The 13,351-nt window shown below is 41.5% G+C and overlaps 1 protein-coding gene across 1 annotated transcript; it reads right to left on the minus strand.

Moving 5' to 3' along the window:
- Nucleotides 1-11,992: 11,992 nt before the first annotated feature.
- On the minus strand, nt 11,993-12,955 carry LOC141129989 (olfactory receptor class A-like protein 1). The gene has a single exon (XM_073617989.1). It carries the CDS (start codon nt 12,953-12,955, stop codon nt 11,993-11,995), a length of 963 nt encoding a protein of 320 aa, XP_073474090.1.
- Nucleotides 12,956-13,351: the final 396 nt, after the last annotated feature.

The following is a 13,351-nucleotide window of genomic DNA, read 5'->3' on the forward strand; positions in this document are numbered from 1 at the left end:
AAAGGAGAAGAGGATTGTGGGACATGTAGTCCCGAGGACTGGCAGCCCCACTGTAACACGGAAACTGCAGCCCACACAGCAGGCTCAGCTGAATGGGAGAGAGAGAGAGATACAGGAGCCTGGGAAAGCTTTCAGGGAAGTACACCCAGGACTCCAGAGGGAGAGGGCAGTGCTGAGGGAACACCATCAGAGAGGAAACCCCACTGCCCTGCGCCACCAGAGTGAAAGACACACAGCCTGGTGCCATCCCTGGCAGAGAAAGGAATGGAGTCATTGCCAGAATACAGATCTGGGTTCTACCCAGCGGAGTCACCATGGGCAATTCAGAGTGAGCTGACTCCTGATCAGAGGAACCATCGCTGGGTCAGGTGAGAGGGCCGATCGGCCATTATCTACTAACGTCCATAGGAACTGCAGTCTCTGACCATCTCCTGTATCGTATCATGTCTTCAGTCTCTGACCTTCTCTTGTATCATGTCTTCAGTCTCTGACCTTCTCTTGTATCATGTCTGCAGTCTCTGACCATCTCCTCTATCATGTCTGCAGTCTCTGACCTTCTCTTGTATCATGTCTGCAGTCTCTGACCATCTCTTGTATCATGTCTGCAGTCTCTGACCATCTCCTGTATCATGTCTGCAGTCTCTGACCATCTCTTGTATCATGTCTGCAGTCTCTGACCATCTCTTGTATCATGTCTGCAGTCTCTGACCATCTCTTGTATCATGTCTGCAATCTCTGACCAGCTTCTGTACCATGTCTGCAGTGTCTGACTGTCTCTTGTATCATGTCTACAGTCTCTGACCATCTATTCTATCTTGTCTGTAGTCTCTGACCATCTCCTGTATTATGTCTGCAGTCTCTGACCATCTCTTGTATCATGTCTGCAGTCTCTGACCATCTCCTGTACTATGTCTGCAGTCTCTGACTGTCTCTTGTATCATGTCTACAGTCTCTGACCATCTCCTGTACTATGTCTGCAGTCTCTGATCATCTCCTGTACCATGTCTGCAGTCTCTGATCATCTCCTGTACTATGTCTGCAGTCTCTGATCATCTTCTGTACCATGTCTACAGTCTCTGATCATCTACTGTACCATGTCTGCAGTCTCTGATCATCTCCTGTACCATGTCTACAGTCTCTGACCATCTATTCTATCTTGTCTGTAGTCTCTGACCATCTCCTGTATTATGTCTGCAGTCTCTGACCATCTCCTGCACCATGTCTGCAGTCTCTGATCATCTCCTGCACCATGTCTGCAGTCTCTGACCACCTCCTGTACTATGTCTGCAGTCTCTGACTGTCTCTTGTATCATGTCTACAGTCTCTGATCATCTCCTGTACTATGTCTGCAGTCTCTGACTGTCTCTTGTATCATGTCTACAGTCTCTGACCATCTCCTGTACTATGTCTGCAGTCTCTGATCATCTCCTGTACCATGTCTGCAGTCTCTGATCATCTCCTGTACTATGTCTACAGTCTCTGATCATCTCCTGTACCATGTCTGCAGTCTCTGATCATCTCCTGTACTATGTCTGCAGTCTCTGATCATCTCCTGTACCATGTCTACAGTCTCTGATCATCTCCTGTACCATGTCTGCAGTCTCTGATCATCTCCTGTACTATGTCTGCAGTCTCTGATCATCTCCTGTACCATGTTTGCAGTCTCTGATTGATCATCTCCTGTACCATGTCTGCAGTCTCTGATCATCTCCTGTACTATGTCTGCAGTCTCTGATAATCTCCTGTATTATGTCTGCAGTCTCTGACCATCTCCTGTACTATGTCTGCAGTCTCTGACTGTCTCTTGTATCATGTCTACAGTCTCTGACTGTCTCTTGTATCATGTCTGCAGTCTCTGATCATCTCCTGTACTATGTCTGCAGTCTCTGATAATCTCCTGTATTATGTCTGCAGTCTCTGACCATCTCCTGTACTATGTCTGCAGTCTCTGACTGTCTCTTGTATCATGTCTACAGTCTCTGACTGTCTCTTGTATCATGTCTGCAGTCTCTGACCATCTCTTGTATCATGTCTGCAATCTCTGACCAGCTTCTGTACCATGTCTGCAGTCTCTGACTGTCTCTTGTATCATGTCTACAGTCTCTGACTGTCTCTTGTATCATGTCTGCAGTCTCTGATCATCTCCTGTACTATGTCTGCAGTCTCTGATCATCTCCTGTACCATGTCTGCAGTGTCTGACTGTCTCTTGTATCATGTCTACAGTCTCTGACCATCTATTCTATCTTGTCTGTAGTCTCTGACCATCTCCTGTATTATGTCTGCAGTCTCTGACCATCTCTTGTATCATGTCTGCAGTCTCTGACCATCTCCTGTACTATGTCTGCAGTCTCTGACTGTCTCTTGTATCATGTCTACAGTCTCTGACCATCTCCTGTACTATGTCTGCAGTCTCTGATCATCTCCTGTACCATGTCTGCAGTCTCTGATCATCTCCTGTACTATGTCTGCAGTCTCTGATCATCTTCTGTACCATGTCTACAGTCTCTGATCATCTACTGTACCATGTCTGCAGTCTCTGATCATCTCCTGTACCATGTCTACAGTCTCTGACCATCTATTCTATCTTGTCTGTAGTCTCTGACCATCTCCTGTATTATGTCTGCAGTCTCTGACCATCTCTTGTATCATGTCTGCAGTCTCTGACTATCTCCTGTACTATGTCTGCAGTCTCTGACTGTCTCTTGTATCATGTCTACAGTCTCTGACCATCTCCTGCACCATGTCTGCAGTCTCTGATCATCTCCTGCACCATGTCTGCAGTCTCTGACCACCTCCTGTACTATGTCTGCAGTCTCTGACTGTCTCTTGTATCATGTCTACAGTCTCTGATCATCTCCTGTACTATGTCTGCAGTCTCTGACTGTCTCTTGTATCATGTCTACAGTCTCTGACCATCTCCTGTACTATGTCTGCAGTCTCGGATCATCTCCTGTACCATGTCTGCAGTCTCTGATCATCTCCTGTACTATGTCTACAGTCTCTGATCATCTCCTGTACCATGTCTGCAGTCTCTGATCATCTCCTGTACTATGTCTGCAGTCTCTGATCATCTCCTGTACCATGTCTACAGTCTCTGATCATCTCCTGTACCATGTCTGCAGTCTCTGATCATCTCCTGTACTATGTCTGCAGTCTCTGATCATCTCCTGTACCATGTCTGCAGTCTCTGATTGATCATCTCCTGTACCATGTCTGCAGTCTCTGATCATCTCCTGTACTATGTCTGCAGTCTCTGATAATCTCCTGTATTATGTCTGCAGTCTCTGACCATCTCCTGTACTATGTCTGCAGTCTCTGACTGTCTCTTGTATCATGTCTACAGTCTCTGACTGTCTCTTGTATCATGTCTGCAGTCTCTGATCATCTCCTGTACTATGTCTGCAGTCTCTGATAATCTCCTGTATTATGTCTGCAGTCTCTGACCATCTCCTGTACTATGTCTGCAGTCTCTGACCATCTCCTGTACTATGTCTGCAGTCTCTGATCATCTCCTGTACCATGTCTACAGTCTCTGATCATCTCCTGTACCATATCTGCAGTCTCTGATCATCTCCTGTACCATGTCTGCAGTCTCTGATCATCTCCTGTACCATGTCTGCAGTCTCTGATCATCTCCTGTACTATTTCTGCAGTCTCTGATCATCTCCTGTATCATGTCTGCAGTCTTTGACCGTATCCTGTATTATGTCTTGGGACTCTTTCTAACAGAAGCCCTCTCTGTGTGCATCAGAGAGACTCCCCTCCAGGTCTCATTAGTGTTCTCTCTTCCTGTATTTTCTTTATTGTTAAGAGATCATGGGAGGATTTCAGGGTAACGAAGACTTCTTAGAGTAGCAGCTCTGTATTTGAGTCGTTGCCATAGAATCGTTTGTAAAAGGGAAGAGTTGGTAAGATGACCACGCCCATGTGGGGGCGCCAGAAATATTTCTGCACCCAGGCGCCGGTGACCCTAGGATCGGCCCTGTTGACAACTGTATTAACTGGTTTTGTAGTAAGGAAAGTCTTACTTCCTGCACCAGGAACAGTGACTCCACAGAGGGGACAAGTCCCCTTTTGAGGGGGTAGCTAAGCTAACTAATCTTTCAACATTTTAGCTTTTAGGCGTATCAATCATCGCAAGTTGTTACTCGTCGGGTATTTATGCCAATGGAGGACAAGGTGTCCAAAAGTCAGAGTTGCAGTGGTCGCAGCACCACAACACAACAAAAGAGCCTCAACTATGGTTCAAAGACTCAACAAAATGGGGAAGGCCTATATTCGCTGTCAAGAATGAATGCAGAGCTAGTCAACTTCTGTCAGAGGTATATCTCAGTCAGGTCTACCAGCCCATTAAGTAGGGTTTCTAGAACTTACTGCCAGATGGCGTAAGGTACAAAAGCCATTGGATGACAAAGGGATAGTCTCCAAACCAACAAGCCGATCAAGGGATCGGCAACGAGTAAGGCTATCAAGATATTGGTTTGACAGTAACCTGGGTGGTTTCCCAGAGGTGGAAACAGAGAAACTAATGACAGCCAGCCAGGGTCTGCAGATTAGCCAATATGTATATTAAACCATCCTAATAGTCTCCAGGATCCTTATCCGGGTTCTCAGCCGCTCAGTGGTGATAACAATAATGGCCCTGTGGCTTGCAGGCCATGATATACGCGGGTACAATATCATCCTTTTCTCCTTCCAGAGGTCCAACACTTCATACAGCATGACCAATGGTATCTTCCAAATCCATACAAGTTATATCTAGATGCTGGAGACCAAGAAGTGGAGGTCTCACCTTTAGTGTTTGAAATCCTATGGAGGTCAGAGCGTCTACTCCAGACTTTAAGTACATTAGATACGAGAAAAACCTACAGAATTTAAAGGATGGAATTCTCTGTTCCTTGCTGTAAGGATTGAATTGTATACAAGTAAGCCTAGAGAAGGCATTAAAGGATACATGAAACTCAGTCGTTTCCTCACTCTCTGGGATCCAGTAACAGTTGCATATCTTGGCAACCAATTCCGAAAGACCTGGGCAGATTATGCTTTCCCCCATGGGGTCTTCCAAACAGTGTGAGACACATTGTCTCACTCTCCATTTAGAAAGATAATACACCCTCAACATGGCCAGTAACATGGCATAAGTATTCTGTATGGCAAATAGGTCTAGAAAGATCGCAGACATCCAAGTGTCAAGCCATAAACTACCTTGTTGCTGAAATTTTCAGGCAAAATGGCTCTAGTCTCTTCCAACACTATACAAAGGTTGGTGTCTTTGCAACCTGGGTTAGAACATCATCCTTCTGGCATATCCAAACTAAAGTGTTTGAAGTACCACAAACATTGAAAATAGATTCAAGGTTGAAGAGAGGCCTGACGATAGGCTCGTCAGGCCTAACAACATCAGAAGACAAGCACTGTCCAATGAAGATAATCGCAGGGTGCAGATCAAGTCAGTAAAAGGTCTTAGATGGCTAGGACAAATCTATCACATAAGGGCAGAGATCACTCTTCCAAACTGATTGTGCATCCATGGGTGGAACTCCAAAGGAGTCCCTCTAGAGTTAAAATGTAAACTATGACCTGGTCTACATTCAACACGCTGGGGGTCCATGCTTGTGGACCCAGCAGTCTTAACTACAATATATCTCAGTCATTAGTGAGGATAGATCTAATCCTCAACTTAAACACTTCAGCAGAACCCACCCTTGTCGTCTGGTGAGTTGGTACAACCCATACGCATATGCTGTCATGCTGTGTCAGGAATGAGGAAAATGTTATACTTACCTAACTGTAACTTTCCTTTCCTGATGCAAGCATGACAGCATATAGGTCCCTCCCGTAAAAAAAAAAAAAAAAAGAGAGAGAAACAAACAAAAGGCCTCACAGTGATACTAAATTATGAGAATGCTGCAGGCAGGGAGGAGACCTAATCTTATGGTATAACCTGTGATAGCGCAGGTAAGTATAACATTTTCCTCATTTTGCCTGTTGGCGGTGTTCTGGTGTGAACAGAACTGATTTTTCCAAGTCTGTAGACTTTACCTTACAAATTATCCATGTGTGGGGAACTGTGTGAAAAGCTTTTGCAAAATCCAACTATTCCACGTCCACAGCCACTCCATTATCTAAGGTTTTACTTACCTCCTCATAACGAAAAAAAAAACAGATTTGTCTGTCTGGTCCAGGTGCTTTTTTTCATCTTTATTCTGTCTAAATATTTCTGGACCATATCAATTTTGAACCATTGTGGTTCATTTGGGGCTGTGTCAATACCAACCCCATTATGGTCATGATCTCCCCAATGCTCCTTTGTTTAACAAATTTGTCTTCTCTTTGTTCCCATTCACCCACTCTAGATTGTTTTGTAAAGGGCCTACATGTTCAGACCTGTTTTTTGAAATTGAACAATCTCTCAATTTCACATTGATGGTTTAAATCATTTATTGTGTTAGTTAAATAACGATGGACCTACAATTGGGTGGGTGCCTTTCCACTCCAATATGCATTAAGGATGATGGGATTTGTGTGTCCTATATATCAGATGCTAAAGAAAAGATTTGGTTCTAATATGATCACAGGGATTCGTAACATTATAGTATGTGGGATAGGAAGCCAATTTCACTGCATTGTCTCCAACTTTTTGGGGACAGGGTTGGGTAAACCTTGGAAAGTTTGTAAGGGGTAGGGTATCAGTGATGTAGAGTATTTTGGTAAACTTCCCAATGGTTCGTGCAGTGTGAGGCTTTAAGTGATAGTGAAGGCCTTCTTCTGTATAGAATTGTAAAAAGTCCTATCCTGCTCTGATTCCCATTTGTACATTGTGCTGGTTTTGGAATCGGTGACACAGTTATTTAGGAAGAAATAATACAAAGAGATCCCTTTCTTCAGATATTTGATAACTGTTAAGAAATAGGGGTGCAGGGATGGATACATCTAATGGTATTTTAGATGAGTGGAAGAAGTGGTGAATGTGGACAAAAGAAAAGACATCTGAGCAATCTAGGGTGTATTCAGTACGTACTCAAATCAACAATTTATACCCGTGCAAATCAACACTGAACCAAATCTCTATCTTTAGGAAGAGAGACAGAGGATGTGGGTAGGTTAAAGATGAATGCTAAGTGGGGACAGACTAGGTCACTGAATTGTTTGTAAAAGTAATTCATAAATCTATCACAGTCTGGGGATTTGTTATTTGACAAGGTCTTAATGTAAGATTGATTTCAGAGACTGTGAAGGGTTGAGAGAGGGACTAAATTTGAGTAGGTGACAATGAAGGAAGATCAGTCACCTCAATGAATGAACAAAAAAGCCTCAATGTAGTGGGTTGTGGTTGTGGGGTAGATGGGTCTTGGAGACTATATAGGGAGTGGTGATAGCCGCTAAACACATTTAGGATGTCATGTGCTATTTTAGAATGTAGGAGATTTTTTGTATGTTCTGTTTTAATTGAACTTGTCTGGCTAACAGGGCCCCTGCTTTATTGCCTAGGCCAAAATACCTTGATTTGGTGCATTTCAAGTTGTTCTCATATTGTAACGGTAGTAAGTTACGTAATTTATGCCTGTCAGCCATCAAAGATGAGGACAGTAAGGGTGTGGGTTTTTTTGTTTTACTCTTCCTTTGATCTAACTGATTTCATCACCTCTTCAATCTGCTGAGTCCTCTGGCTCTTTGCAGATCTTTTTTTATAAGCATTTCTTGTACGCTTTCTATGTGGGACACAATAAAAAGCATTTGGTGTCAGTAAGATCATTAATTTCAAAGAATTGACAGTGTGCATTAGCAATCTGTTGAAGGGTTTGAGAGTTGCTTAAGAGTGGAGAGTTATGTTTCCACAGGCGAGGTACATTCAAGGTCTGGTGGGATTTAATTTCATTTGCAACAAGTGCATGATCTGACCAGGTGATGTCTCCTATACCAATGAAGGAGACATTTTGGAGGGACTACTTGTCCGTAAGAAAGAGATCAATTCTCGAGTAGGAGGCATGAAAAGGAGAGAAATGGCTATAGTCTTTCTCAGATACATGTTGGCAACACCATATATCATAGAGCTCATTACTGTGAAGGAACTGGTTTAACCGCTAGCCGACCTGTCGCCGCAGTTATACTGCGGCAGGTTGACATGGCTGTGCAAATCGCCGTAGGTATACGTCACTACTTTAAGATGATCTAGCGGGCGCAATGTCCGCCGGGTACTCTTGATCGCTCGTTACAGAGCAGGAACGTGGATCTGTGGGTGTAAACACGCAGATCCATGTCCTGTCAGGGGAGTAGAGACAGATTGCGTGTTCCTAGTATATAGGAACACCGATCAGTCTCCTCCCCTAGTCAGTCCCATCCCCCACACAGTTAGACCACATCTAGGGAACACAATTAACCCCTTGATCGCCCCCTAGTGTTAACTCCTTCCCTGCCAGGGACATTTATACAGTAATCAGTGGCTATTTTTAGCTCTGATCACTGTATAAATATCAATGGTCCCAAAAAAGTGTCAAAAGTGTCCGTTCTGTCCGCCGCAATGTTGCAGTCCTGATAAAAATTGCAGATCGCCACCATTGCTAGTAAAAAAAAAAAATAAATAAATAATAATAAAAATGCCATAAATCTATCCCCTATTTTGCAGACGCTATAACTTTTGTGCAAACCAATCAATATACGCTTATTGCGATTTTTTTTTTTTTTTTTTTAACCAAGAATATGTAGAAGAATACATATTGCCCTAAACTGATGAAGAATTTTTTTTTTTAATTTTTTGGGGGGGATATTTATTATAGCAAAAAGTACAAAATATTGTGTTTTTTTTTTCAAAATTGTCGGTCTTTTTTTTGTTTATAAAATAAAAACCGCAGATGAGATCAAATGCCACCAAAAGAAAGCTCTATTTGTGGGGAAAAAAGGACATACATTTTGTTTGGGTACAATGTCGCACAACCACATCAATAAAAAATAACGCAGTGCTGTATAGCAAAAAATGGCCTGGTCAGGAAGGGGGCAAATCCTTCCAGTGCTGAAGTGGGTGAGGAATGATAAAGAGTACGTTTGGCTGATGAGACCAAGTTAGGGTCTCTCACCGTGTTATTTGTGCCCACCGATAATCAATTTCCCTCATCTATGAGCAGGAATCTGTTTGAGCAAAGCTTTGAGAAAACAAGTTTGTTTAGTTTTGGGTGCATATATACAGTATTCACACGAGTATATTGATCGTTCTGCATTTCACAAAGTAAGATGAGAAATCAGCCCAGGTGATTTGTCACTTCTTGTTGAAGCTTAAAATTTAAGGTGTTTCTAATTGCTATTAAAACCCCACTTTTTTTATTTTCAGTGGAAGCCAGAAAGATATGGGGGAAAATGTTTGAGTTTATATGTGGAGCTGTGGATGCAACAAAGTAAGTTTCTTGGACCAAGAGTGTATAGTTTTGACCTCTCTTTGCATGGGTGATCTTTTATAAGGCCTCTTGAATTGATAGAAAGGATTTTAAAGAAATTACTAAAGGTCAGGATGAGTGGACGTTTGAGTTGACTTGTATGGGAGGAAAGAGGAAGCATTTGGGTAGACACCTTGTAGAGAAATAGAGGGGTCTGTTGAGTTAGGTCAGGCCACAGATGCAGGAGAAAACAGAGAGTGGTAATCTTCTTATTTCCGGCTGTGGACTGCAGTGGCATACATCTTCAGGCAGGTGAAGTGATGTGACAGAGAACTTGTGACTGGTAGAACATACAGGTATAATGTGAAACAGTGGAGAACATCCTGAAATAAATAAAGGAACAATGGGCAGATATTTCTGCTGCAAAATGTGGGGAAAAACAAGTTCTCAAAAAAGAAAAACAAGAGTAATAGAAAAACAAGCAACACAGGCAATATCATGTGGGTCAGGATTTCCCAGGTAAATTTGTTTGGAGACGGGGATTATGCATTGGCTGCTGAGTGGCTGGAGGGTCCCTGCAGATCTTAGTTGAAGCCACCCACAAGAGATAGGAGAATCATGGAGCTGTTGACAGGGCAGCCAATGCCATCTTGGCTGCTACTGGGTCCCACCGCTGGGAAGAAGTGTGTCAGTCTTTGTGGCTGCTTACCTGCCTTGTGGTGCTTGGACATGGTGCATACAGGTCAGGTATTCAGTGCTGGCCCTGGGGTAAGGTGATACTAGCCCTGGAGTCATGGTGGAGCCACTGTCAAGCTGGAGATGGAGCAAAGCTCTCCTCTATGCAGCCATCTGTTATGCTGGACACAAAAGGTGGTGATCCTTTTTGCAACTCAGTGATTCTGTTTTTGAAATTTTAAATTTTTTTCTGACATGTTGGTGTTATATTTTTCACTTGGATGTTACAGTATAAGTTGCACTGAGTAAATACAGCTGGATAAAAAAAAAATAGTGTCTGTCCTTATTTTAGGCTGCAAAGCAACAAAATGTGACTATTTTAAAGGGGGGGGGGATTATTTGCTATACCCACTGTATATTACCTTGTTGTCTTAGGTAATGAAAAAGTTATCACCGAACAAACAGGTCTATAGCAAAATTGTAAAAATTGCTCTGGTCCATTGGGGATGAACAGGCGTGAGAAGCAATAAATTGTTAAATATTTATCCTGAAAATGTTTTACTGTTATTAAAGTAAAGCAAAGCAATGACTACTGAATGGTCTCTAAGGACCTTAGGAAAAAGGAAGCACAACTAATTTAATCTTCCCATCAACTTCCCATTTACAAATTTTAGATTTGCAACTGGTTAATTGTCAATGTGCAAAGATGCAGTTTGTTCCTTAAAGTGGAACTACACTGCATCTGAGCACCACAAACTAAAAACACAAATTAATTCATTTTTAATATTCAAAAAACTTCTCCATCCATCCATGTCTCCATGCTTTATTTTGCTGAAAAATCACTTTGAAAAAGACCCCACAAATATTTCTGGCCATGGCCATCTTGAGTAAGGGCAGATAATTTATGTAGCATTTACTTCCTATAATCCATCTGCGCTTAGCTCAGGCATGCAGGCAGGAGGATGTGCTTAGCTGAGAAAAACCCTCCTCCCTTCCTGAAGACTTCTGGGATGTATGACATAATTTGCTTAGGCCTGGAAACCAGAAAATGACAGAATGTAATAAAAATTGTTAAAAACAAGTAAATATGATATGCCTTCCTATCTATTTACTAATGCTAGCAGCATAAGGATTAAAACAAGCCAATGTTGACTGAGAGAGTGATGTTCAACTTTAAAATCACACTTACAGGACTGTGGATAGTAATGTTGGTCCTTTTAAGGTGTAACTCCATCTGTCGACACATTTATCACATTACGACAGACAGCTACTTTTTACTGGAAACAGCATATACAGTATGTATGCTATCTATTCAGGGATTAAGTATGTTTTATCTTAGTTAGAAATCAGAGTTTGGTTCTAGAAAAGGTTTGCATCTTTTATTTTACAGTGCTATTTAAAACATAACAAATATATTTGAAAATGTGGAATAAGTGAAGAAAAAATCAGAGTGCAGAATTATTTAAATATTTGTTTTTTATTGGGGCACATCTCTTATGGATTAGCTACATTGATTATTTTCTTCTAAGATCATAGAATTGCATAGTGCTACAGAATATGTCACAAAAAAACTCTTATAAATATAGATTTTTTTACAAGTAAATTTAATCGTTTTAGGGAATATTCATGAATTCATGAGACATTGAGGCACAGAATTTGACCAGATTAGAAACACATGTTGTGGCTTCAGCTTGCTAAACATTAAAAATGAGGTGATGCTGATTGTTGAATACATGCTATAATTGTAGGTTAGTTCATTAAAAAGTTCCATAGCATGCGCAACCTATAAATGAACCCTATGCATGGGCCTCGAGCACATCTTATAAGGGTACAATACTAGTGTTTGAGAAGGAGAAGCAAAGTGTGACCAGCAATGCCCATATTTATTTATAGATCCTATTCCTAATTCTACTGTATATAACAAATACTATTCTATAATTTGTCGGCCTTATTCACTTACAGAATACACAGTTTCACTATTTCCTACATGTTTTTGGAAAAGCTTGTTCTTGCGAGAAAACATACAACAACGATGAAGCTTAGGGTTGGTTAATATGATGAGAATGGGACTAAGAGCTGCATACGAGGATGCTAGAAATATTCGAATTTCATTCATGTCAGTAGTTACATTAGATAAAGTCAATGTATAGATCCACATGGAGTTATCCAAACCGAACAATAATACATATAGAACAATTAATAAAATGACAGATCTTGAGGCCTTGAACTCAGCTGACCACTTTTGCGCTTTGTTAGAGCTTCTAATTACTTTTATATTTTTCTCATGACGGAGAAGGATGAACACCATGTAACTGCTTGCTAATATCATTAAACCTACAAATATAAAATCACGAATAAAGTAAAATGTTCCATTGACAATATATGCTGTGTAAGTTAGGAAGTCAGCATCACAGTATACCAAATGAAGAGTATATGGCGAAGTTGTTATGTTTTTCTTGGCATTAGTACTCAAAAAACAATAAGAGTACATGGAGAAGTTGATTATCCATAAAATTATGATAATGCCCATAATGTTTTGTGTCACTTTTCGCTTTAGATAAAGCCAAACTTCAGTTGTTGGAGCAATAAGAATACACTGGTGGCAGCTAAGCAAACTGGTGGCACAAATAGACATGGCCCTGCTTACTCGGTATGAGTATATGACAAATTTGCACTCTATGTCATTAAGCAAGTCCTCTACCCCTATAGCATTCAATGACTGTGGAATGATGCGAGAAAATATGATGAGTACATTTGCCAAAGCTAGCACTGAAAATATTATGTTGGTTGGAACATGTTTCTTCTCTACGCTCTTGATGTAGGTGAATTGAAGAATAATAAAGATGTTCCCTGGTATTCCAATTATCATAAGAAGGAAAAAACCTACAGCCTTGAGGAGGTAAGGAGCCATCAGACCCAAAGAGATTATGTAAGACCTGAAAAAGCAAATTATGATGTGTAAAGTGATTCTAAACCTTCTTTTTTAATAATAAACATGTTATACTTACCTGCTCTGTAAAATTGTTTTTCACAGAGAAGCCCCAATCCTTCTCTTCTGGGGTCTCCCTCCATCACTTCTGGCTCCTCCTCCTCAGGGAGTGTCCAACAGGAAGCCACTTCCTATAAGCAGGCTTGATCCCAAGCCATGCTGCCTATGTCCATAGACACATACAGCGTGGCTCTGCCCCACTCCCCAGTTCCCTCCTAACAATATTTTATTGAAAGCAGTTGGACCCAATGGCTATGCTGCTGCCTCTTTGTCCTGTGAGTAGAGAAAAGAGCAGAGAGATCCTCTGCTCTCAGGCAC

This window comes from Aquarana catesbeiana, linkage group LG02 (assembly GCF_042186555.1).
Source record: "Aquarana catesbeiana isolate 2022-GZ linkage group LG02, ASM4218655v1, whole genome shotgun sequence".
Classification (NCBI taxonomy): Eukaryota; Metazoa; Chordata; class Amphibia; order Anura; family Ranidae; genus Aquarana; species Aquarana catesbeiana.

Coding starts and splice junctions, on each gene's coding strand:
- LOC141129989 (XM_073617989.1), bottom strand. CDS start 12,955: ATGGCTCCTTACCTCCTCAAGGCTGTAGGTTTTTTCCTTCTTATGATA.